The sequence below is a fragment of the Zootoca vivipara genome, chromosome Z2 (genome assembly GCF_965207765.1).
Source record: "Zootoca vivipara chromosome Z2, rZooViv2.hap1.1, whole genome shotgun sequence".
In the NCBI taxonomy this organism is placed as follows: Eukaryota; Metazoa; Chordata; class Lepidosauria; order Squamata; family Lacertidae; genus Zootoca; species Zootoca vivipara.
This window is the reverse complement of record NC_142585.1, coordinates 21,101,292-21,126,654: the sequence shown is the minus strand read 5'-3', so window position 1 is coordinate 21,126,654 and position 25,363 is coordinate 21,101,292. Positions and strand designations below refer to the sequence as shown.

At 43.1% G+C, this 25,363-nt stretch overlaps 1 protein-coding gene across 1 annotated transcript in view; it reads left to right on the top strand.

Moving 5' to 3' along the window:
- Nucleotides 1-25,363, top strand: part of LOC118084387 (connector enhancer of kinase suppressor of ras 2-like) — a 317,255-nt gene that overhangs the window by 234,258 nt on the left and 57,634 nt on the right. The window contains exon 14 of the mRNA XM_035113863.3: nt 13,422-13,456. Coding sequence (XP_034969754.1) covers nt 13,422-13,456 — 35 coding nt within the window. The remainder of the gene's footprint in view (nt 1-13,421; nt 13,457-25,363) is intronic.

Here is a 25,363-nt window from a genome sequence, read left to right as displayed (position 1 = left end):
TGGCTAAATTAGTCCTACTTGGGCCAGTGAGGCTAGGGAAAAATTAGCTGTGGGGTCCCAGAGCGGGTAATCTTCATAAAAAGGGGGAAAGGGGAAGAGAAGGGAAATAAAAGATCAGGCTGAGTTCAAATTAAAGGCCAGGGGAAATAGCTCTGTCTTACAGGCCCAGCGGAAGGAGGTAAATCCTGTAGGGCCCTAGTCTCATGGGACAGAGCATTCCACCAGGTCGGAGCCATCACTGAAAAGGCCCTGGCCCTGCTTTAAATATGCAGTGTGGATGGGGCCTTAGAATGCATTCTCAGAAAGGCTGTCTTTACAGTTAAGGAACAATTCATAGCCTCCAACATTTCTCCTGTGAAAATATGGAATGTCCCATTCCATAACAAGAATTTTACTATTTATACCCCACACATCATATTGGGTTGCCCCAGCTGCTCTGGGCAGCTGTCAACATATATAAAACATTTAAAAAATTTTTTTTATAAATTTAAAAGAAAACTTCTCTATACAAGATGGCCTTCAGACAGCTTGGGGGTCAGATAACTTCACACCATCCAACATTTCTCCAATGAAAATAGGAGGAAGGAAAAGTGGGACATTCCGGGATCAAATCAGATGGCTTCTCTAAATCAGGGACGTCCCTGGAAAATAGGGACACTTGGAGGGTCTGACAATGAATGTGTGTTCAGTGACCCTGAGTATACATTCTTGCTTATTTGTTTTATATGTTAAACTGACTAAGCTCCTGAATATAACAAGTTCTTTGCTGGATCAGACCAAGATTGGCCTAGACCAGTTGTAGGTGGTTCACCAGAAAATGTCATATAGCCCGGCAGGACACCATGGTATTATCTCCAGTGGCATATGTGTACTTTTCTCGCTCTTCTTCGTCCTCTGTTATTGATCACATTAATGAATTTCATTTGATTCTGACGAAGATAATATGTCAGTCTATTTTTGGACGACTGGGTTTTGTTCATAAGCTACTGGAATATTAAATTTTGAACAGAATGTAGGCCCATATATTACAGCTGTAATATGACCTGAAATGTATGTGATTGAATTTTAAGATTTGATAAAGCTGTACTCAGACGCAGCAAGAGAAAGAATTTAGTCTCTAGTTTAGTTTTGGTGGAAGAAAGGGAATGATCTTAGCCTTTCTCTGTGCTCTTGTTGAAATGGGTGTGCATAGTTGCTGTGCAGAGAGCTTGGGACCTGGACAAAAACTTGTATTCCCACCTTTTCTTCCATCCCTTTTATGCCTTCCCCACCCTTGCTAGCCAACTCACATACAACTTAGGACTGGGATAAGGAACCTATGGTCCTTCAGTTATTGTTCATTTCTCACCTGTTCCGACCCTGGGCCAGGCCATACTAGCTGGGGCCAAGTTTACAGTAGTCCTTCTCCTTTTTTTGCAGACCCAATAGTAAATTCTAAAAAGTGAACTGCTTCATCATTGGACACAGGGAGTGGAGAGAGTTAAACCACCCAAATGGGACACATTTGTCAATGTCTAAAATTAATAACGTGAGAATGGAGAGGCCGATGAGAAGAACATCGTTTAGCCTCTAAATATGAATAAATTATAGGCCAGCGACAGAACTGAGTGATGAGGCTTCTCTATTCAAAGGCTGTTTTACTGGAATGGTTTTGCTTCCAGTCCACCATCATTTAGAAGAATATCAGGGTGCTTTATTTATATTTTAATATTGTACTGTTATAAAAAGTTACAGTACCGTATTCATGGCTGAAGTTTTCATTACGACCTTTGAAAAGAAACAAGCACATGAATACTGAAGTGGACTCTACAGCACAGAAGCTGATGTCACAAAAAACATGTAAGATATTTAGGACCCCAAAACTACTGAATAGGGATGTCAGAGAATTCCATCGAAAACAGAAATGGGAGTTGAAATTCCAAAACTGATAATTGGTTTCATGTCTAGAATGTAAATCAATCCAACAAATAAAATTAGTATTTTGCTACTTTCAGTCTGCAAATGATGCATAATTGATTACTCTTTCTTTCCATTTGCATTGCATTTTCTCTGCATTAAACTGAATGGGATGGGGCAATGTAGTGACAATGTAGGTTGTGTAACTTACATATTTTTTGCAGTTAATAGCATAAATATTGTCACAGTGAATAATGACACAAATAATGCCATTTTGGGTGGAAGATGAACTCTAGTAGGACAGAAACAGTGCTGCATGTGACGGATACAGGGCAGAATAGGGAAATATGTCTTCTTACATCCCTACTACTGAATGGTCAGTGAGCACGCTCCGTAGGCATGGAATGGTGGCTGATAGCTGTGGGGGTGGAAGGTGGGAATGGAATGAAGTGGCTGGAATCCTGGAAAGCAGGCACTCACAATGGAGTATTTTGTTACAGGACTCGTTTGGTCGTGTTTCTTTTTTCGTCTTTTTCCTAAAATGAAAGCTTTGCCCTAGAATTTAATATTCGTAGTCAGCTTACACCTTGTCAGCGAGCATTAGTGTAACCACTCGAGACAGTCAAATCTTTTTTCTTCCTTGGGCAAGGATGTGTTATCAATGTTGTGGAAGCATTTATATCCCTGGTCGGCAACTAGTTTTGCTGGAGAGTGCTTGCAGAAAAGGCTTGTGTGGCTATGTTATGCTCTGGTTTGTTTACATACCACTTTTTGGCCCCAAGGCCCCAAAGTGAGAAATAGTGTATTAACACAAAATGAAGACACAACAGAAGTACAGTAAAGAAAAAACCCAGCACCCACTAATCACACTGGATATGCATTTGTGAGTTGTATTTGTGATCCCACCACTGACAAGGCTCTCTAGCATTCTACCTCTCTGTTAAAGTTGGGTTAACTCACATCTCTCTCACACATGCAATCCCTCCTCACTCCTCCAACCTCTCACCTGTGAGGAAGCCCATTCACAACCAATCACCCACAGAGAATGCTCTCAGCCTTGTCACACTCCAGGAGAGCAGCCACAGGGGCTGGTTCACTGGTGGTCACCCACCACACCCAAATAATAGGCTCTGCTCCTAGAAACCAAGTAGAGTTGTGGAAAAATTGATGATCAGGACGACCTGACCAGATCTTCTGGCTCCTCCAAGAGAAGCAAGGTGGACAACGAACGTTTGATCTGATGCAAAATACTCTGTTTGGTTGTTTGCACACAGGCTATGCATTTATGAATTGCATTCATCCTTTCACCATAGATGCAGCTTGGAGAGAAACCAGGTTGATTTACATATCTTCACCACCCAGCTGCTTCAACCTCTCACCTAGGAGTAAGCTCATCCACAATCACACACCTCTTGTGCACCAAGGCCACACACATCCCCCTCCTCTCTGTGTACTGCTGCCTAGAGCCCTTTGCCAACTCCGCTGCTCATTCACACCTCTCATTTCCCTATTGGGCTGCCAAACTGCCAGATAACACTACTTGGGTGGATGAATGTGGTCCATTGTAAGGGGCTCTGTCCTGTTGCTGATCCCTAATTTATGTGGAGCTCAGGATTTTATTTACAGCATGACCACCCTTGATAGTGAAACTTTGAGCCTGGATCAGGTACTAAGATAACTGGTACCCTTTGTTCTGTTGGGGACAGGATTCATTTTTTGGCAAAGAAAGTCTAAAACTACCAAATGTGCCAATCTTATAAACTGGCAAGAACTGTATATTGACCCTTTTTTTGTATTGCCCCCATGATTTCTGACCTTGTACTCCCTGGTTTGAGTAAACAGCTGTCTAGAACAGCCCAGTAGAAAGCTGGGATAGAAAAGGAAAACTAATAACAAGAAGGCAACAGAGCGGTGTTCTCATAAATTGACTTCAAGATTGGATTCATGCAATGCACTCTTCGTGGAGCTTCCCTTGCCCTTGGTGTGAAAGTTGCAATGAGACCCTCTCAGCATGTAACACCTTTGCTCAAGAGATCTGGACTGGTTGCTCATTTGGGGGCCCAAATTCAATATGTTACTGGTTGGTATATAAAGCCCACAGAGAATTTGGACTGGTTTATTTGCAGGATCGCCTTAGCCCACAAATGCCAACTCAACTGCTTTGTTCTGAAGAAGTGGCCCTGTTAACAGTTGCCACATAATACTCATTCCACAGTTCTAAGAGATTGATCTTTTAGTCTGACAGACTTTGGTACTGCCTGCCTATTGATATCAGCTAGGTGCTTGCTTAAAACATTTTTGCTTAGACAAGCCTACCCAAATATGTAGAAGTTGCATGAGTTTTATACCTTTTTAGCTATTGTTGATTTCAGTCATCTTTTGAATGTTTTAAATTCCTGTTTTTATTGTAAATTTCACTGCTTTATTTTGGTTTTTTTCTTATACTTTTCTTACAGCCATGTGGTCACTACATTTTGTTAAATAAAAGGAAAAATGTTGTCCATGTTACCCTCCCATCAACTGTCAGCATTCTCTAGCCATTAACCAAACCTAGTTCTCATTGGGCTGTTGTTGTTGTTGTTGTTGTTGTTGTTTTGAGGGAGGTAAGGGATTCTTCCTTTGCATTTTGTTTCCAAAGATTTTGTGTATTTCTGCAAACCTCAGTGTTCCCTCAAAGTAGGTTAACATCTCTTTTTTTGTGCATGGGGTTGTATTTCTTTGCTTACAGAAGCAACTATCAGAAATAGCAGCCTGCTTGGCAGAAAGGAGGGGTAGAGTAGGCACACCCACATTTTGCTGCAATCTTGCCCATCACTGACTTTGGCTCTACCCATAGTCAGCATGCACCCTTGGCAGATTACCTGAAAAGTGTGTGCCGTCAACAGAAATCATTTGGCCCACCTTTGCAGTTCAACATCAAAACATGGTCTTTGCAGCATTTCTGCAATGATGCCAGCTTTATGTTGATTGCACTGTTTTAATTATGCTTATATTTCTATGCACCGCACTGGCTTCCCACAATCATTTATACCATAGTCTGGTGCCAGAGCTGAAGCAATAGATTTCTCCACAGGAGGTTGTTGCTAGTGTTGTTATATGCAAGCAGAATTAAAAAGCATGTATATCAAAGGTGTCAGCTTCCAAGCAAAGATTACCCATGTCCTTTGATCCCTAGGCAGTTTTCAAATCACACAGGCAGCACACCTCAGGGAGGCGGTGGGGGGGGGGGAGGGAGAGAGAGAGAGAGAAAATGTGTGTGTGTTTGTGTGACCTTGGTGGATTTTGTGTTGATTCACATGCAAAATGATCAAGAGTCCTGGCTTGAACTTGGAAACCCTATTGAATGTTAAGCTAGAAGATAATGACATGACCTGTAACGTTTGGGTGATAACACCCTGCTGACGAGAAACATATTCCAGGCGCATTTCTGCTCTGCAAAGGAGACTGGACATTTGCCTCTGTCCTCTTAGATGTATTAGAGACATGACAAGAGGAATAATTAAGAAAAATGGAGGCTGGTACAGCCACAGCAGAATCGCTCCCAGGAGAAATCCTTCAACCCTTCCAAGGTAAAGCAGCAAAGTTGGAAGATTAATGATGCTGGTCGGCACCTAGCTCTAATAGAGTACCACAAATTCTTACATGGAGCACCCATAGTATCGAACAAGCATCTTTCTTGATGATGATGGGTTGCAGTGCCTGTCAGAAATATTCAAACCATTCCTGGCTGCATGAATTGCTGTGAGTGTGTGTGTGTGCGTGTGTGTGAGAGAGAGAGGGAGAGAGGGAGAGAGAGAGAGGGAGCGAGCCGATAGTTAGCTATTCAAAATTGTTTTGAATGATAAAAGTGTAAATGGGTGCAGACCTCATATTGAAAATGGCAACATTCAGAAAGCATTGGGAGAATACCGGTACATTTCAAACACTCTATCACTGACCTAAATGAACTTCAAAAGGAGAATTCGCTACAGAATTGGCCAGTTGGGTTGTATCACTTAAATTTGGTTCTATTCATTTAGGACTCAAAAAACACCAAGGTTTTGTATTACCACCATGGGTGTGAAAATTAGGACAGCAAAGCTCAGTAGATTGTGCTGGTGAATAAGAAGCCAGGGTTGCCCCCATTCCCCCATCAAATAAGGCAAAAATCCATTCTCCCATAACGTTAGAAAGCATTTCCTTGACACATTTTCTTCCCAGGAAGCCTATGGATTTTAAAGCAGAGGTTAGCTTTGAAAGTTTCAACACGTCAGGAGCCTCATAGGCAGCAAATTGATGTGAGTGAAATTGGACAAGTGATCATTCACACTGTAGTTTCAGAGAACAAGATGAGAAAAAGCTGTTGAATCATTTGTTAGGCAAGCAAAAGGGGGGAAACAGGCAGGTTAAACTGATCGCACAACAATCTGAGTAATGAATACAAAGTGAATCATTTTTGTGTGTTTTCTGTAGAACATGGATGGGGAAACTGGCCCTCCAAATGTTGTTCGGCTACAGGATCCCCATCTGTAGTGTATGTCGGGCCTAGGCTGGAAGCCTCCAGTTGGTGCAAAATGTGGTGAGGTCATACTACCAGCATATAGCTCCAGTACTTAACCAGTTGCAATGGTTGTCCATATGCTTCTGGGCCAAGTTCAGACCTCTTGATTTAATTTGCATGCCCCTTGATAATATGGGTCCAGGAATTCGAATAATAGAATCACAGGATTGTAGAGTTGGAAGGGACCCCAGGTATCTAGTCCAACCCCCTGCAATGCAGAACTTTCAACTAGGTCCTGCATGGCAAATGGCCTTCCAACCTCTGCTTAAAAACTTCCAAGGAAGGAAAAGTCCACCACCTTGAGTCTGTTGCACTGTTGAACAGCTGTCACTGAACTGCAGGTGGCATCTTTTTAGGGAAGTATCTTGAGCCCTGGACTGACTCCATCTGCCAGGCTGGCCATTGGATCCTCTTGGACAGGAACTCCCTGTTCTAGTTGAGCCTTGAGCAACAAGGTCTTCTTGAGCTCTAGTGTGTGCCTGTATTCTTGATTAGCCTTCAGTGCTGACTAGAGATGAGGGGGAAAGTCCAAAAGCCACATCTTGCCACGTCAGGGGAGTGCAACCCCATCCAGAGAACTCCATCTCTCAGACATAAGAACTTGGGGTGCATAATACCTCTGTCTTTCCAGGATTCAGCTTCCCTTTTTAAAAAAGAAATACATATATTGCTTTTTTTCTTTTTGGGGGGTGAAACATTGCTGAGTATATTATCTGAACCAGATAGGGTTTCTCTCCCCACCCCTTCCCTTTTCTTTTCAAAGTGAAATTGCTATGAGGCAGCAGCAGATAATCCTATTTGATCAGATTGCAATGTCTGACTGTCAGAGTTTCATGGAAATCCCTTCTCATCGTTACAAAAGTAATCTGATCTAATATGCATGCATTTACAATCCCGCAGTTATCTTTGAGATTGAGAAGAAAATGCAAGGTTCTGGTTAAATTTTCTCCCTGTTTTCCCAGGGATCCAGAATGGTTTGCAAAGCCTGCTGCAGAGCTGCTTCTTTCGCCCTCTCTGCTTTAAACCACTAATCTCACAGGGGTGTCATCACTGGAAGGTGGGGGGGGGGGCTCTCAGAAGCAAGCACCCCTTCTTCATTACTCAATCCTTCAAGTCACCTCTGCCCCAATTTCCCCTCACTCAAGGCTCTGAAATTTACCTTGTGGGGGGTATTCAACACAAGGATTTCCATTTGCACCACTGGACCCCCCCCTTCCCACAGTCTGCACACATCATGCACTCTCCCCAGATCTGCTCCAGAGGGTTGGGCAAGGCCCTAGAAGTTCCTAGTCTTTTGGATGTCTTGCCTGGGCCCCTGATAACCGCTCAAGTTCTGATCCCTGCCTCAACCTTTGATTCCCCTCCCTTCCAACTTCCTGACCACAAGGCAGGGAGAGAGGTAAAGGTGCAAAGTCCAGTGTGCACAGAAACACTTACTTGGGGGTCTAAAGGCTTCACACCAGAGGTCTCTTAAAGCAGGTGTGTCTGCTTGGGAGGAGGGAGATGTCCCAGAAGACTCAGCTGTAAACAATGACCCAGCAGATGACCAGGGAGTTGAGTAGGAAGTCAAGAGGTGGGGCGTCACTGGCTCTTGGGCTGATCTTGGCCCACCATGCGGTCCAATTCCACTTCCCCAATGACACCCACTTGCCAGTCAGCTATCATCACTTTATGATGAGTGGCGTAGGTTGGATTCAATTTTGCGTTGGCTATGTCTGCCAGTTATTCACAGAAGCAGGATTTTAACCTCCCACTCATCACAGGGTGGCCCACCAGGCCAAAATATTCCACATCTGTTCCTGCTCAAAGTTATAGTCCAAACTGAAACCATAGTTTGGGTTATAAATTATGGTTTTCACAATCTGGTTTTGCAAGTTGCACTGTATTGAGATTAAACGTATTAATGCCTGGACTAAAGAATGCAACCTGTTACTCAGCCAGGAATACCACATGGGATGAGACCTTCGAAGCTGCTTGAATCCAGAGAGGTGCTCTTACTAATTATCTTATATGCATCTATTTTCACCCTCAGCTTGCTAAACACTTTAGCAGTGGCTGTTCATTTTGTATAGACATTTTGACTCTCTCTCCGGCAGATGCCTCCAAATTAATACAGCTTGTGAATTGCAAATTAATGGCTGCAATACATGAAGTGCTCTGTGTCGTCAGCCCATTAATATGATATCAGGAGGTAATGTCAAAAAATGATTATAATTAAGGGCCTTGGTGTAAAAATCTTGAAGGACGGTGGTGCTTGCCATTCCATTGGAGTCAGCACCACTACTTGAGTGATGAAGTACTCCTCAAGCTAAGTGGGGTTTTCTGTGTCAACCCTTCATTAATTAAATATCAATTTCATACATTTTGTTAAATAACATATTAGTAATCACGCTAAATTGATATTTATCACCACTACAACATAACTTCCATTGCAGAGTAATTAAATCTGATGACCAGTATCAGGTGTGCACCCCCCCTTCCTTTTAACTTTTGTGTTTGCTAAAAAGAGGTGAAATACTTAAAAATGCCAGTCATAGACAAACACAAACCTGTTGGTTTCAAGGTGCAAAATTGAGATCCTCTTCATTTCAAGTCCACCACTACCACCACCTTCAGGAGTCTATTTCACAGTCAAACAGCTCTTGCTATTGGAAACATTCTTCCTAACATTCAGTCAGAATCTCCTATCTTGAGATTTGAATCCATTAGTTCTAGTCCTACCCTCCAGAGCAGCAGAAAACAAGCTTGTGCTCCATCTTCCCTGTTACAGCCCTTCAGATATTTGAAGACAGCTATCATATCACCTCTGTCTTCTCTTCCCCAGGTTAAACACACACAACTCCCTCAACCACTCCTCATAAGGCTTGTTTTACCAAACCCTGTTGTTTTCAAGACACAATGTTGAAACCCAAATACAGCCCCACTGGTGTAGGAGGTTGGCTTGCGTATAACCTATGGTGTCTTGTGTTAGGATCGCACAAAAGTGGAAAGCATAGGGAAATTTCACATGGATAGAGAGCATTGTTCTATGTGGCATAAATATGGATTTATGTAAGAAAGAAATGTTACACGTTGAAGAGCTCTTGATCAAGATGTTCTATCATTCCCCGTCCTGGCTGCAGTAGAGGCGGCATGGGGGGCAGGGTGCCAAGAAGGTGGCAGATCCATTCTCCATGGAGCACAGTACAGCCATTGAAGTTATTAAAGTTATTGAATCTCTGGTGCCTAGCATTAACCCATTGTACCTGCAAACTGATCCCACCCTGAACTAAAAATTGAATAACAATTTGAACGAGTGTATGTTGGCTCGGAACAAGACAAGCTTCTTGCCCAGAGCTGTTGTGCTACCAGAAAGAAAGAAAGACTTTGGTTAACCCCTATGATACAAGCTATTTTTAAGAAGAGCTTGTTTGAGCAGGGCAGACATTTGTGGTGCAATCATCTTTTATCTCTTTAGTTTCACTTCTTGGAGTGTCCCAGAGAGGAGTCTCTGCTGGCTCTTTTGTTCAGCAGCTGGAATCATTTCTAGTTTTCAAAAAGAAAAAAGGTAGTGGAATTGAAACTGTGGTCTTCACAACCCATGATATCCAGTGGGTCATCACCCAACCTGTTGTGAAATGGGGGCCTGGTACTTCCACATTATCAGGCCTAGGTGTTGGTGATTGTGTAGAAGAACAAGGAAGAATAGGGGGAAAGGATTCAGATCCCAGTTTTGTATTTATTGACTGTAGCTGTGATCACCCTTTTTTATACATTCATAAATCTTTGGATAAACCTAATAAATAAGGAAAACTGGGGAACATTTGTGGCAAGTCCAGTGGCATATTCTATTTCTAGCATGGCTGTGAGTAATGGCTATGTAAATGTCTCGTGAATTGTGCTATTGAAATGCTGAATGGAGCAACTGATATGTGGTTGAATTGTGAGTTAAGTAAACTTTTAAAATAATAATTATCTTTAGATATAAAAGCATTCCTGAATGTTAATATTTAGAGAGCTTTTAATTCATTGCAGTTTGTTTATGCTTTTGTATTTTTGCAGTACAAATTGTATGTCATTGTATCTGGAGAGGGGTGTGTGTGCACCTACTGAGAAGATATATTAAAATGCAACTGTACCAAAAGGAATTACCGTGAAAATGAGCAATATTTAGAAAGGGGGACAAATTTTGTCCTCGCTCAGGGTGCCATATTACCAAAGTCTGCCCCTGACTTTCTGCATTCTGAGCATGTGCTTTGTTGCTGACTGCCGAGTGGCATGAAATAAAAAAAGGGAATGTGATGTTGATGTTTACATGATTTTACATTCAGGCAATAAACATATCTAATATACTTTGTTGGGGGGGGGGAGCTTGCTTACAATCTGCTTTGCTTGCCGCTCTTAAACAGAACCCACATGAATATTTGAAACCCTGCCTTTCTTCAGTAAGCTCAAAGTAGTTAACCATTTGTCTCACACTACAGGGGCACTAAACTTCTGCTTGCTAGTGGTGTAGTAGCACATTTTGAGGGCTAGGGCCCCTGGCAGTCCTGCAGCAAAGAACCCAAGGAGCGTCCAAAAAACAGAGACACCTGTACTGATCCATTATTATTTTATATACACACACGTGTACACATCAAAGAACAGTGGTACACATCAAAGCGCAGAATCTGCATAACTTCGATTCTATGCATCATTTCCTGGTTACAGAGGTTCGACTTGTAAAACATACTGAGCTTTTAACAAAAGATATTCAGCCAGCAGAAATGCAGCTTTTAGCTTTTAACTGGGAATGCCAGCAATCTTGTGAAAAAGTCACTATTTAAACTGCGAGTATGAAGAAGGAACTCCATTGCGGGGTTGGAAGTAAAGATGTAGCTATTGAGCCTCTGCTTGATTATTTCCCTCCTTGTCTGCCTTACTGTGCACTGGTTTTTCTCATTGCAAAATTGAAAGTCTCAATTAGCACTGGTTACAGGTAGGTAGCCGTGTTGGTCTGGATCGAAGTAAAATAAAAAAATTCCTTCAGTAGCACCTTAAAGACCAACTAAGTTTTTATTTTGGTATGAGCTTTCGTGTGCATGCACACTTCTTCAGATACAGTGAAATGGAAGTTTCCAGGCACTTATGTAGAGAAGGGGTGGGGAGGGGTGGGGATGGGGAGGGGGGATCACTCAGAAGGGTGGTGGAAATGGGTGATTGACTGACTGATAGCTGTTGATGACCGCAAACGACTGCAAATGGTTTTGCATGAAAAAGCAAGGGTTGAGATGGCTGAAGATCGCTTATCATGTATAATGAGATAAGAACCCGATATCTCTGTTCAATTAGCACTGTATTCACTTTCCAGAGCAAGGAGGGTCCATAAGCTATCTGGTGCTCCAGCAGATGGCAACCCAGAGCTGAGCTCCCCCTCCACTGCATTACTTCAGGGAAGACATCAGAAGTTCCCTTGCATAATTCCAGAAATATTTCTAGGATTGTGCACAATGCTTCTCAGCCATATGCCCCACTCAACATTAACTAACTGCAACAGCTATTACACACAAGAATCTTACGATATTGAAAACATATCTTGGGGCGGAGGAACAAAGTGCCTTAACATTCACTGTTGTGACTGCTAACGGCTGACTTGCAAAAGTCCCAGGGTGCAGTTTTTAAATGGTTCACACATTTCCTCAGTGTTTGCAAATAGACAAATGGTTTGACAATTTTTAGAGCATGCCTGCCTGGGCTTTCAATCTGTTTGACTGGCTTCAAAATCTATATCATTTTCCTGCATGCTTAACTTTGAAAGGGGCAGGGGGAAACATTTTCCCAATTTGAAAAACAAACAAACACCCCACACTTTTTAAATTGTCTGTGGACACCTAAACCGTTTTACAAATTGTTTTCCTTCCACTCTCTCTGACACTATTTCCTCTCCAAAGCTTGCTACTCTTAACTAACTTCCTCTAGCAAGGGAGACTGGTGCATAGAAACAAGCACATATGCCCGATACAGATGCAAACTTGCACCTGAGTATATACACACTCACATTGCAGTGTTCATGCAGGCCACATGGTTGGGTACATTACTTGAGTCGATGGGGACACACATACACATCTAGGGTTCTGTGAATGTTCACTACTGTACTCAGTTTTTTAGCCTTCTGCTAATTAGTCCCTTCCCTATAGCAATGAGAATGATCCTGGGCATTCTGTGATGCCAAGAACATCTCAGGCAGTATCTTGACAAGATCACAGATGGACAACCAGGTGGCAGACAAAAGCCAGTTTTAGGGCCAAACTAGACAAGACGTGTGTGTGTGTGTGTGTGTGTGTGTGTGTGTGTGTGTGTGTAATTAATAATAATAGGAGGGACTGTGGGAAGATGAGGACCAGATTCATAGTCATAGAGTTGGAAGGGACCACGAGGATCATCTAGTCAAACCCCCTGCTATGCAGGAATCTTTTGCCTAAGGTGGGGCTTAAACCTGCAACACTGAGATTAAGAATCTCTTTTAGACCAAAATTGTGATACTAGGGAGGTTAATCCTTCTCCACAGTGCCATTTCCCTGACAAGAAATGCTCCCCAACCCCTGGAGGTATAGTCTGCCATTATGGGGTGTGTGTGTGTGTGTGTGTGCTAAAAAATTGTAAGAGCGCCTGTGTACAGATCGCCTTAGCTTGACCTTTTGCTGAATTTATTGAAAATTACCTATACCAGATTAAAAACAAAAATGAAACGGCCCCAAAAGCATTTCCATTACATCTCTGGTTTTTCTACATTCTGTGGTCAGTATTTCATTTTTCGTGTAAAATCATTGTTCAGAGTGAGTGCAACTTTTCAGCTTCCTTCCTGTTAGAACGGGCATGGTGGTGGTTTTGGGTTTGTTCTGCTTCCTTGTTTTCTTGGAGATAATGTAACTTTGATCATATTCGGGAACTCTTTCTTTCTTCTCAGTTAACCCGAAATGCTAAACGTCACTCTCTTCTTCTTCCTTTCTCCTCTTCCTTTCTGCAGAGAGCAGGAGAGGCAGTCGGTGGTGATTCTGAAAGGTAACTATTCTTTGCCTTCTTACTACTCAAATTGTAATTAGAGAGTTGGTGCCTTAACTGAGCTTCGAAAATGTGCTTGTCATTTTCAGTTCCTTGCAAACTTTGCACTTTGTAAAAGGTAGCCTTGCATAGTTTGTCAAATAGCATGTAGCCAATAATGAACAGCATTAAAAAATCTCTCTGAAGTGGGCCATTAAAGATTACATGAGAAAGAGATGGACCCTGGAGATCAACCATTGTTAGTCTTCTTTTTCTCCTCCTCCTCCTCCTTGGTAATTTAATTTTGAAACAAAAATATATAATGCATTTTTAACATGGAACAAATACTCATTCATTTATTCTGATCTTTGCATCACACCTGACAATTTTTAAAATAAAAAATATGGTTTTATCAAATGCTAGTCTATGCAAAATAGTCTCGTTGAAAATCATGGACATGACTTACATAGCTCCATTAGTTTCAGTGGGTTTGCCCCGAGTGTAACTTAGTTGGATGCATCCCTTAATGTTTTCAAAGATGTTTATAACATGGGATGGGCCAGCTACATGTTTGAACGTTTTTTCTTTCCTTGTTTTAACATCCAGAGACTAACCATTTGCTTCCTCTCCTCCTCCCCTTCTGACTATTTTTTCTTGCTTTTAACAAGATCTGCAACTGGTCATGATGTAAAAGCATTTAAGGTTTTAAAAGTATTTCACAAACAGACCTAGGGGCTATTTCCCTCAAGTTGCTGTGGTGGCCACTGCACTGTTAGGCTTTAAAGCGGAGCTTGGCATATTTATGGAGGTTAAGACTATCAACGGTTGTGTACTGCCTCCAGCATCAAAAGCAGTCTACCTCTGAATACTGGTTGCTGGGAATCACTTAGGATCCTGGTGGGCCACTGGGAGCACAGAATGTTTTCTTATGTTCTCATGGGAAGCTGGCCACTTCCCATAAGTCTTTTTTGAAATAAAATTTTTATCAGGGTTGTTGTTTTTTTATTGCTCTTGAGCGACAAGAAAACCTGTGGTCCAATATTATTTTGGCACTAATCCTGGGCTAGTATCCAGAATCTTTTAATTGAGGGAGAGAAGGGGCGAAATCTCATATATGACATGGAAACGGAAAAAAGCTTCATTGCTAAAGGGTGATGCTTAGTATACATTTTGCGCATCTCTTTGAAGTACTTTACGTATATAATCTTAATAAACATTACAACAGCCCTGTATAGTAAATCAATAGATGCCAGAAGTGGTGGGGAGAGAGCTAAAGACTAAAGAAGGAAGAGGGCTCTTATGCTCAAATCCTGCTTGCGAGCGTCTAGTCTGGCACTGTGAAAATAAGATGCTGGACTGGTTGGGCCATTGGCCGGATCCAGCAGGCTCTTCTTACATCCTTATGTTCTTATGTTAAGATTGACTCATGCCATCAAAGGATACATAATGGAGCTGATATTTGGCCCATGGATGTCTACCTAATAACCTGTAACTTAAAGTGAATGTAACAGATCAAGGGGCTTTTAAAGAAGTGTAGAGTTAGCAAGTTCAGGGGTAGCCAGCATTAATGGGCAGCTGCCAAGGCCCACAGCTTGGTGTATACACAGAAGGTGTATGCGTCTTCACTGATTTTATTAATTTCTTATTCTATTTATATCTCACCTTTTCTCTCCAAAGAGCTCAAAGTGGCTTACATGGTTCTCCCCCTCACAAGAACCCTGTGAAGTTAAACTGGGAGTTGGTGATCATCCACTGAGCTTCATGGCTGAGTGTGGGGTTTGAACCCTGGTCTCCCAGGTCCTAGCTCAACACTCTAACCACTGTGCCATGCTGGCTTGCCTTACGCTTCTGGGTCCTGGCGCAGATTTGGTCCAGCAGGAGAAGGGAAGCAAATGTACTGAAATGACGGTGGTGAAGAGGTGGGTTTACCTAGGGAGGAGAGCCCATAAAGGCATCTTGGCCAAGCTACACACTGACACACACCTCTGTAGCAGGAATGGGGAATGATTAGCCAGGTGCTGCCTGCAGCTGAATTTGAAGTGGCCTCTGTTCCCCCTTTTCAGCAGAGAGCAGCTGAGAGGGAGAAAGGTTTTGATGCTATGCAAAGTATCTAATGGCATCTGCTTCTGCAAGAGGAACTGGTAGAAGAAGTTCAAAGCGGAAGGTAAAATGTCCTAGTGGAGGTCAACTCGTTTCCTTGCAAAACGTTCCCCATACATGTTGCAATTGCGTGTGGGTAATTTTTGGGATGCAGTTGCATTTGGCATTTGGGTCTTTAAACTGCAAGGCAGGGCTTGCTGTTCAGCTGTGGATTAACATTATTTGCATTCTTCTTGGAGCATTGAGTTCCTTTTGTCTATGCGCAGTTAGAATAGAGAAATGATTTTGGAAGGCTTTGAAAACAGCAACAACAACAACAATGTGGAACTTGTGTGGAGTGGAATTGCAAAGAAACAAGTACATGTCTCTATTTCCATGAGAATAACATTGTGCCTGTGTGGGTAAAGAGCATGTTATTGTGTGTGCATCTCGTCCCACCTGCTGCCACAATGCAGCCCTCCGCAGCTTTCCACAAGCGTGCTGCAGCCTGAAGAAGATTCCCCACACCTGCCCTGTACAACCTCCATACTCAGTTGCACCGTGCCTTCAAATATACCAGTACCTGGGAGCAATTGTGGGAAGAAGGCTATTTGCTTCAACCAGCAGGTGGGCTTTCCAAAAGGAGTTCAGCAAGATTCTGGCCTAGATGAACCTTTGGTCAGATCCATTAATGCTCTTCATAGGTTCTATGTTATTTCATTCTCAGGTGCTCTAAATTCCTGTTTTCTGTCTAATGTAAAAGTACCCTGGTTGTTCTGAATGTGCCCAAGGGGACTAAGTCTCAACAAATTCAACAGAGGTTAAGCATCTACCCACATCTGCATCCAACAAGAGCTTGGGGGGCATGTTTCTCTCCCCCCCCCCATATCCCTGCAAGTGATTTCATCTGCAGCCCACGTTCTGCCTTTACAAAATGTGTACAATGAAATTGGGGGTCGATACATTTCAACTGTTTGCCTGCCCTTCAGAGAGCTTTGCCTTGCCTCTTCTTTTGAACGGGTGGCGTAGTCAATCATAGGCCCATTAAGGCAGAAAGAAAAACATTTGGTATCGAACACTCTGGGCATTGTGTTACTTCTTGCATTCAATGTCAAAAGTTGAAAACCCCAAGTACAGGCTGAGAGGGATCGTTTTATCAGGCCAAGTTTCATCATTACAACTCGTCGGGTATTCTTAGCAGACGTTAGTTCTGTAATGGAATAGGCGAGCTTCTAAGCACAAATATAGCATTAAAATAAATCCCCAAGTAATCTTCCAGAACAATAAAAGGAAACGCCTCTGAAGTTTTATGTCCAAAATAATGGATGGTGTACAATCTGGAAGTGGCAAGAAATATATATTAGCAGATCCACACCATACGTTTAAAGAAAATTCAATGCACATTTAAAGCATGTGACTCCCTCCACCATCCTGGGAACTGTAGTTTTCCTCTCAGCACTCTTAGCAAACTTCGGTTCCCAGGATTCTTTGGGAGAATTCATATGCGCATTGAATCTATGTTGTGTATGTGCCCTAAAAATCATTCCAAAATCCATAGTTGGGTAATCCCTTTTATTACAAAGGGCTTCCAGAGGCCATTGCATTACAACTCCTATAATCCCTGATGATTGACTGTGGTAGATGGGTCTGATGGAAGTTGGATTCCATCTTGAGGGCCACAGGTTTCCCACCTCTGATTTATTAGAACTAACAAACATGTCACAAAACACCTTTTCAAGGTTGGGGAGGAACTGTAGCTTAGTGTTATTCCCTTTTCATGCAGAAGGTCTCAGTTTTGTTTTTCTGGTGTCTCCAGGCAGCATTGGGATATTAGTAGTAGTAGACCACCCTATACCCACAGGTCTCAGGGCAGTTTACAACATAAAATCACAAAATGAAAACACAGAATACATAATAAAAACTAAAAACAAAAACAACCCAATAACACCCCCCAGAAGTAAAGAGAAACATGGCAGTTTTTAAATTAGCAAAGATAATAATAATGATTCATATTGTTGCACGCCACCCCAATCTTCAAGCACTTCGAGATTCCAAGGGTTCCAGGCATCTACCCAGGGTTTCTGTTTCCTTTTGAAAATGAGGCACATATATCTTCGTGATATATGCTTACAGGATTCACCACAAGACCCAAAAGGGTCTTCTTTCTCCCATCGCTGCAAACAGAAATCCACCATTGCTCTGCCTCTCTGCCTTTCAAGCCTGCAGCTTTTGCATCTACCGGTAGGTCACATCACACCCTTGCCTTTCTAAACTCTTGCTTTATCTGTTGAGGGAGGAGACCCCCACCCCCACCCATTTGCTATTTCACATGAACCCATTGGTTCTCTTAATGGCCCATCAGCCAAGAGGCTAGCTTGGCTTGATTAGCTTTTAACACTCGCCAAAGCCAAGGATTAGAAATCTGGTACCCACAAACTCACAGCAATACATATATGGACAAAAGTTCCAAAGAGTTCACATATAAACCTGGCCCCTTATTTATTTAAGATGGTCCGCACCCAGACACTAATGGAATCTAATGGATTTCTGAATGCACAAGGGGAGTTTACAGTAGAAAGAACAGGTAGCCCTTCTGAAACCCTTGCCATGCTGGGCAAGAGCAAGGCACATCAGGCTTTTGACATGCTTGTCCCTCTGAGCTCTCTCTCTGCCATTGTGGAGCTGGATGATGACGAGAGCATAAGTGGGAAAATGTGAAGCCAACCACAGCACAAGTGAAACAACATGCCTACTCTGTGGTGTTGAGGTGGCAAAGAGGGGCAATTTCTCTGCCTCCATCACATCCTCAGGTGTCCAGTGCAGCTTTTTCATATTGTCTGTGAACTGTTAACATCTACTCCAGGGAATGGCATTTTAGACCTTTTGGAAGCCCACTGTAAATTATTTGCAAGGCTCTCCGCAGTAATCTGAGTGCCACAACCACATTTACTTGATTATGTAAAATTTCACCACAGCACACAGTGAGATGAGTAATGTAAGCTTTTTGTCAGAACCGCAGTGGAATGGAAACAGCACTGCATGAATAAATATGCGGCAGGGCAGAAATCTAAGCCTCCGTGCATTCCTGTGTCCTATGAAGCATCTCTATTAAAAACACATATAAAACAATTTCATATGTAAGAACAATGTCAAATCCAATACAAATATGCAGAATTAGAGCTGTGCACCCAATTCAGCCAAAACCTGAACTCAGCCCCAAATTGGGCTAATTCAGGCAGTTCCAGTTTTGAGGTGGCCCCAGATTACCAGAAGTCAGGTTGGAACACCTGGAATAACCTGGAGCTGTCAAAAGGCAGAGTGGTTCGGCAGCAGGGGAGAGGGAGAAGCAGAGGCAAGTGTGCATTCTAATTGGAAAGCAAGTCCCTTTTAACTCACTGGGACTTCATTTCATGTATGCATACACAGTGGCGCTCTCAGGGTAGCATGGATAGGGTGGTGTGGCTTACCTGGCTTTGCAGCTCCACACATCACTATCAGGGAAGGCGAGGGCAGGGGCAGCTGGGAACTCGGTGGTGTGTCAGTACAGTGATGGAGCCAAGCGGCACTCCGGCCACTGCACCTGCACCATGCAGAGCTTCCTGTGACCTCTCCCTCCTCCCTCTCAGTAACCAGAAGTGATGTTGGGAAGCCTGGGCCTCTGCCTCTCAGAGAGATAGAGAAAAATATATATAGATATACAGTATGGGCCTGAATATAAGCCACACCCACAAATAAGCCGCATTTTTTAAAAAAAATTGGGGGGGGAGAATACCCAAATATAAGCCGCTCCCTTAAAATTTCGCAGCCGTAAATGGAGTCATCGGCGTCAGGGAGGGCACGCCTCCACGCACCTCCATGGAAAGAGATGGGGCAAAGGGCAGGGGCAGAGCCATGATTCTGCTTCCAAAAGCTGGGAGCCTCCCTCTTGAATTCCTGGCCAGGCTTTCAGGCTCCTGCTCTGCCCATAAGGAAGATGGAGGGAGGAAGGGATCCAGGTTTGTGAGGTTGTGGGAACTCGCGTCCAAAAAGAACCTGCAGGAGCATAGAAGGAGGACTGAGAAGAGATCCCATCTCCCCCCTGCCGCCCCCGCCTCGTAATTAAAACTGAAATGGTTGGTGTGTAAAAGCCGGTTTTTGTAAGGTCGCGGATTTAAGCCGCACTTTAACTTTTCACGGTCGGAATTTAGGGGGAAAGTGTGGCTTATATTCAGGCCAATACGGTAACATCAGAGCAGTTTACAACAATTGCACATAAAACCATGTAAGAGAAACCAAATAAATTTTAAAAAATTAAAATCAGAAATCAGCTCTTATAGAAAGATGCCTGCATAGGCCTGGCAGAATAGAAAAGTTATCAGCAGGCATTTAAGAGTTGGCACAGAAAAGTGTCCACTAAATCTCTACTGGCAGAGTATTCTACAATACTGGGCCATTGGCACTGCAGGCTCAGTTTTTTGTTGTCAAATGAGCGTCACCAACTTGGGGAATTTCCAACTACATTCTTACAGATGAGATCAGGCTGAGATATAAGGGTTCAGGTACTCCCTGAGGTACCCTGGATCTAAATTGTTCAGGGATTTTTAAATTAATACAAGGGCCTTGAACCTGGCTGTAGATGGGCAGCCAATGCAGAATAGTGCCGTTGTTCTTGGCTGGATCCCCCCATCAGCAATCTGGCTTCTGCATTCTGCTCCAGCAGGAGCTTCTGAAGTGGGCCCAAGGGCAGCCCCACATACAGCACATTGCAGTAATCCAGCCTCGAGGCATGTGGCATTGATAAATCAGGTAAGCAACACAACTCTGTTCACCTACAGCTACTCCTTCTTTCCCTTCCCTCTGTCAAACATACATTTAACCATTAGGGCTGTTCCTCTGAATCAATATAGTGTTGAATCTGGATCAAGCCCACCCCAAAGTGCAAGATCAGGCCACAGATCAGGGGGTCCATGCATGGTTTTGATAAGAATACCCACTTCTGACTACTAGTAACTGGGAATCACAAGTTGGTGCTTATTTCCAGCCTGCAGGTTTCCCACAAGCATCTAAGTTGGCCACTGCGAGAACAGGGTGCTGGACTAGATGGGCCTGATCCAGGAGGGTTCTTCTTACGCAGAGGCTGCTTCCAGGATAGTCCTTGTGAGCGTCATGCCATGTGCCCCCACTCTTGCACTGTCTGCTCTTGAGTGTTGTCAGAAGACTCCAGTACATTTGTTCCTAACTTTCTCTTCATCTCGTTCTCTTTATTTAATAGGAAATGTAAACTACCTTGTTGAAGAGGCAGAGAGACAAAACAATCTCTGTCTTGGATTATGCACACGTCTTGAGGTGCCCCGCTGTGTTGTTTAAATGAAACAACTTTTTTATTATTTTTTTAAAAAATCCTTTTCACTCTAATTAACATTGGGTGAACTGAAGAAATACTGGCACTGTGATTATGTAAATGCTTGTCCTTATTGTCAGCTTAATACATTTATTTACAGAACTCATGTGTGCGTTTGGTGGATTGCCACTGTGTGGCTGTTCAAATGAACAAGAAGCACTTGCTGTTCGTTTTTAGCATGGCAATCAGAGCTTTATTAAGATTTCTTTATAAGCATGCAATGGGAAGCTTGTTCAGCCAGCACACAACTTGCCTGTGTCTTCCAAGACTTGTTGTTAAGATCATTCCTCATTTGACCAAATATTGAAACCTGCCCTTGATTACTATAGCTTTTCTGTGCATTTATTTACTTATTATTTGTATTTAAAGGGACCCCTGACCATTAGGTCCAGTCGTGACCGACTCCGGGGTTGCGCGCTCATCTCGCATTATTGGCCGAGGGAGCCGGCGTATAGCTTCCAGGTCATGTGGCCAGCATGACAAAACCACTTCTGGCGAACCAGAGCAGCACACGGAAACGCCGTTTACCTTCCCACTGTAGCGGTTCCTATTTTTCTACTTGCATTTTGACATGCTTTCGAACTGCTAGGTTGGCAGGAGCTGGGACCGAGCAACAGGAGCTCACCCCGTCACAGGGATTCGAACCGCTGACCTTCTGATCAGCAAGCCCTAGGCTCAGTGGTTTAACTCACAGCGCCACCTGGGTCCCTATTATTTGTATTTATATCCTATCAAATGGTCCCAGAAACAGGTTCAAATTATCATTAAAATCATACAGTAAAACCATGAAGCAAAGCAAGAACAAAATTAAGAAAAAGGCAACACAGAACAGTGATGTAAGTGGTAGCCACAGGTCTGGGTAAAGAGATGCTTCTTGAGTGATAGTTGAAAAGCACACATTGATGTTGTGAGATGCACCATCAGAGGGGAGGTCATTCCACAAATGGACCCACCAAGGTGAGGAAAGAGGATTGCAGTCCTAGTGCTCAGATGTAGGACCCAATGTCCTACCCACAAAACCTGGCTGGCTCTATTATTAAGCAGAGTGAATGGACGTCTGAGGCAGCTGGTTTGGGGTCACATATTTGTTCGCTATTTGATGTATTTATTTATTTTTGTATCCTTGCTTCCAGGCAGAGGCATTTGTGGTGTTTCTGCCTCAGGTACTAAATAACTTGGCCAGCCATGTACACTGTGCATCTGGTGGGGTGGAGGGGGGCAAGTGGTGTTGCTATTTGCTGTTCTGCCTCATGCAGAAAAATGTATTGAGTTGGCCCTGACCACAAGAACTGGCTGGCTGGATTGATGTTCCCCTTCCCACTAGCCAAAGGGAATGGTGCTGATCCACATGCGAGGAACATGTAGATGTCATGACCAAGATATAGGTGATTGTCATGGGGAGGTCATTCCCAGTGGTATCATTGCAGAAAACATAATGTCTGCTCCAGTTTATAGGATTACAATAAAACAATCTAACCACGGAGCAATCCAATGAATGCAGAGATGGGTGAGGCATTCAGCTCATAGTTTAAGGCAAACCTACCTAATTCACACTTTTCTGAAATAATACACAAACCTAAATAGAACCATCTCCTAAAATTTGCATTATATTAGGAAAAATTGGCTTGCAAGAGCATATTATGGAAAATGTGCATTTTAGGAGAAATTTGCACTAAAATGCTGGTGAACTTTCAAAAGGGCATCAGTCACAAACTGATGTGGAAATGAGGAGAACTGAAACAAGAAAAACCAAAACCAAAACAAATGTCAGAGTTCCCCATCCCTGCTCAGATGTAAATGTCATTGAGTTCAGTGAGACTTACTCCCAAGTAACAGTGTACAGGACTGCAGCTTCAATAGTAGTACCCTGTTTCTCATATTTTAAGACATACCCATAAAATAAGCCATAGCAGGATTTTTAAGCATTCAAGGAATATAAGCCATACCCCGAAAATAAGACATAGTGATAGGCGCAGCAGCAATGCCGGACGCGGCAGGAGGAGGAGGAAAAAAATAAGACATCCCTTGAAAATAAGCCATAGTGTGTTTTTTTGAGGAAAAAATAAATATAAGACATGTCTTATAATATGAGAAACACGGTATTTCTAATTGTTATCGTATGACAAGCTTTTTATCCTCCTTTAAAAAAAGGAAAAAAAAACCTTCAGAGGAAAAACCCAACAAAATGCATTTGTCCTCTCTGTTTGACCAGAAATGTACTGAGTCATTGGTATTTCTGCTCAGCAGCCCTCCAGTCCAAAAGCTGCAGGAAGTAGAAAGGAGGCAAAAGAAGTTTCTCAGTCACAGCTGGGTCCCCTCCACTAGCCCCTCAGGCTGCTGACCCTTAAAGAACACTGGCTGTAGCCAAATTAGCAGCAAGCTAGCACTTTTGCTTCCCACTGCTGCTAACACCAAAAAGGCAGGCAAAGGAAAGAGAAACCTCAGGCAGCACATGACTGTAGTTGTGTCCCTTTAATCAATCAACCAGCCCAAAGCCACCCGCTTTGCAGATTTGATCCATGATTTCAAAGCAGCTTCTGTTGCTCGAGTGGAATATGGGGATGCAGGGCCGTCTTAAGCGGGTTGGGCGCCCGGGCGCCATGGTGCGTGGATCGCTCCGCCGCCCCCGCCCCACCCCCTTTCTTCCCGTGACTGGTGGGAGGGCGCAGCATGGTTTTCGTGCGGCTTCGCCGTGCAGCACCCCCCTGCCGACCCGGCGCCCTGGCGCCCCACGCTACCCCAGCCTACCCCTAGAGCCGGCCCTGTGGGGATGTCATAGAATTCAAGAATGTCCAGGCTCCATCACATGATCCAAAGTTCAGGTCAGATGCTTTGAGCCCATCCCAGGATGCCCCAGTTCAGAACTCTGAAAAGCCTTCCCACTAACCACCATGGCAATGTCTTGGACTTCTGCAACCATTCCTTGACATAGCACAGAGATGGGGAACCTTTCGCCTTCCTGGAAGATGCAGTACCACTAAACCTAGAAACCTGCAGTGGTGGTGCTGTAACACAAGAAAGATCAGGCTCTGCTTTCCTCTGGCTGCCATGGTGTAGGCTGGGGGTCCTTTTCAGCCAAAGGGCCACATTCCCTTCTAGGCTACCTTCTGAGGGCCAAATGGCAGCAGAAAGTGAGGCCAGAAGCAAAAAGGGGCAGGGCGCAAATGTTGATTTTTACCTCTGTACAGTAGGCTTGTTTCTACACACACTCACAATAATATCCAGATAAGCAGGAAGCATGATCAGAGTTCAAATGACATGCTCTCGCCAGGCAAGAACACTCAAGTAGGGTGCAAAGCAGGCCCAGAGAGAGGTGTGCTCTGAGGAAAGTCCCAAAGGCCAGATAGAGGGGACTGGAGGGGCCCACATCAATCATGTAGGTAATAAGATTGCTGGGTTCCAGCACTAGAGTCTAGGATTGGAAAATCTGGTTCTTTACACCCACAAGAGACGTAAGCATTCCCAGAGGACCAGTATCCAATTTCTAATGCATTGATTCTGCTTCAAAAAACAAATCCAGGTAATTTCAGAAAGGCAAGATCTTGGTAGGCGAGGAACTTATATGTAAATTGTTAAGTATAATTGTTTAATGTACATTGAAATGGGAAATAATTCCAAAGTGTCTATATGTATACTGTGAAGCACGACATGGGAATTTCCATTGAAGCTAAAGAAGAACTGAAGAGAGAGCCTAACATTAATCATTAAGTGGGGCTGTATTTCTGTGCCTCACTCACAAGGGGATGAGCTCAGAATCACACAAAAAGAGTCTATGAATATGCTAATCTGTGGGCTTCCATCTTGGGTGGAATGGATCTTCGTTCTCAAGCTACTGAAGGGAATGGAAATACTAATCTCTCTCCAGGAAGCTGGAATGGATAAGAGACAGAGCTTTGATTTTTAGCTCTGGATGCAATGTGTTTTGTAAAGTGCCTTATATTTGGACAAGTATACAAATTATGCATCTATCTGAATGTAACTTTATTTGTTTCAAGTTGTTTTGAAGTTAAGTTCTGCAGTAAAACTTTTGAAGCATATGTTTGAACTGGGAAAAAATTGTTTCAAAAAAGAGTCCGTTTTTATTCATCCATTTTGCTTCCATATGCACAATATTAATATCCTCAGTATTCACATATTTATTTGCTAGAGGCTCTCAGGACCATCTGACCTGTTCTGCCAAGATGGGGGTTAAAGTGCATGAATGCCACATGCAAATCATCATGCATGTGGCAATTTGAGTAATGGTTTTATGGATCCAAACGAAGATCACTGGTGTTCTCTACACACATTACAAAATGAACATAATGTTTCCACCATATTTTTTTGCAGAAGCATGTGTTTTGTTGTGTCTACCTGTATGATCTCTTTGTTTTATCCGAGGCTTACACTTCCTGCATGGATGTGCTCTCCGAGTAGGGAAAAACACTGTGCTTGAAACTGTTCATTGATACATTCTGTATTTTCCAAAT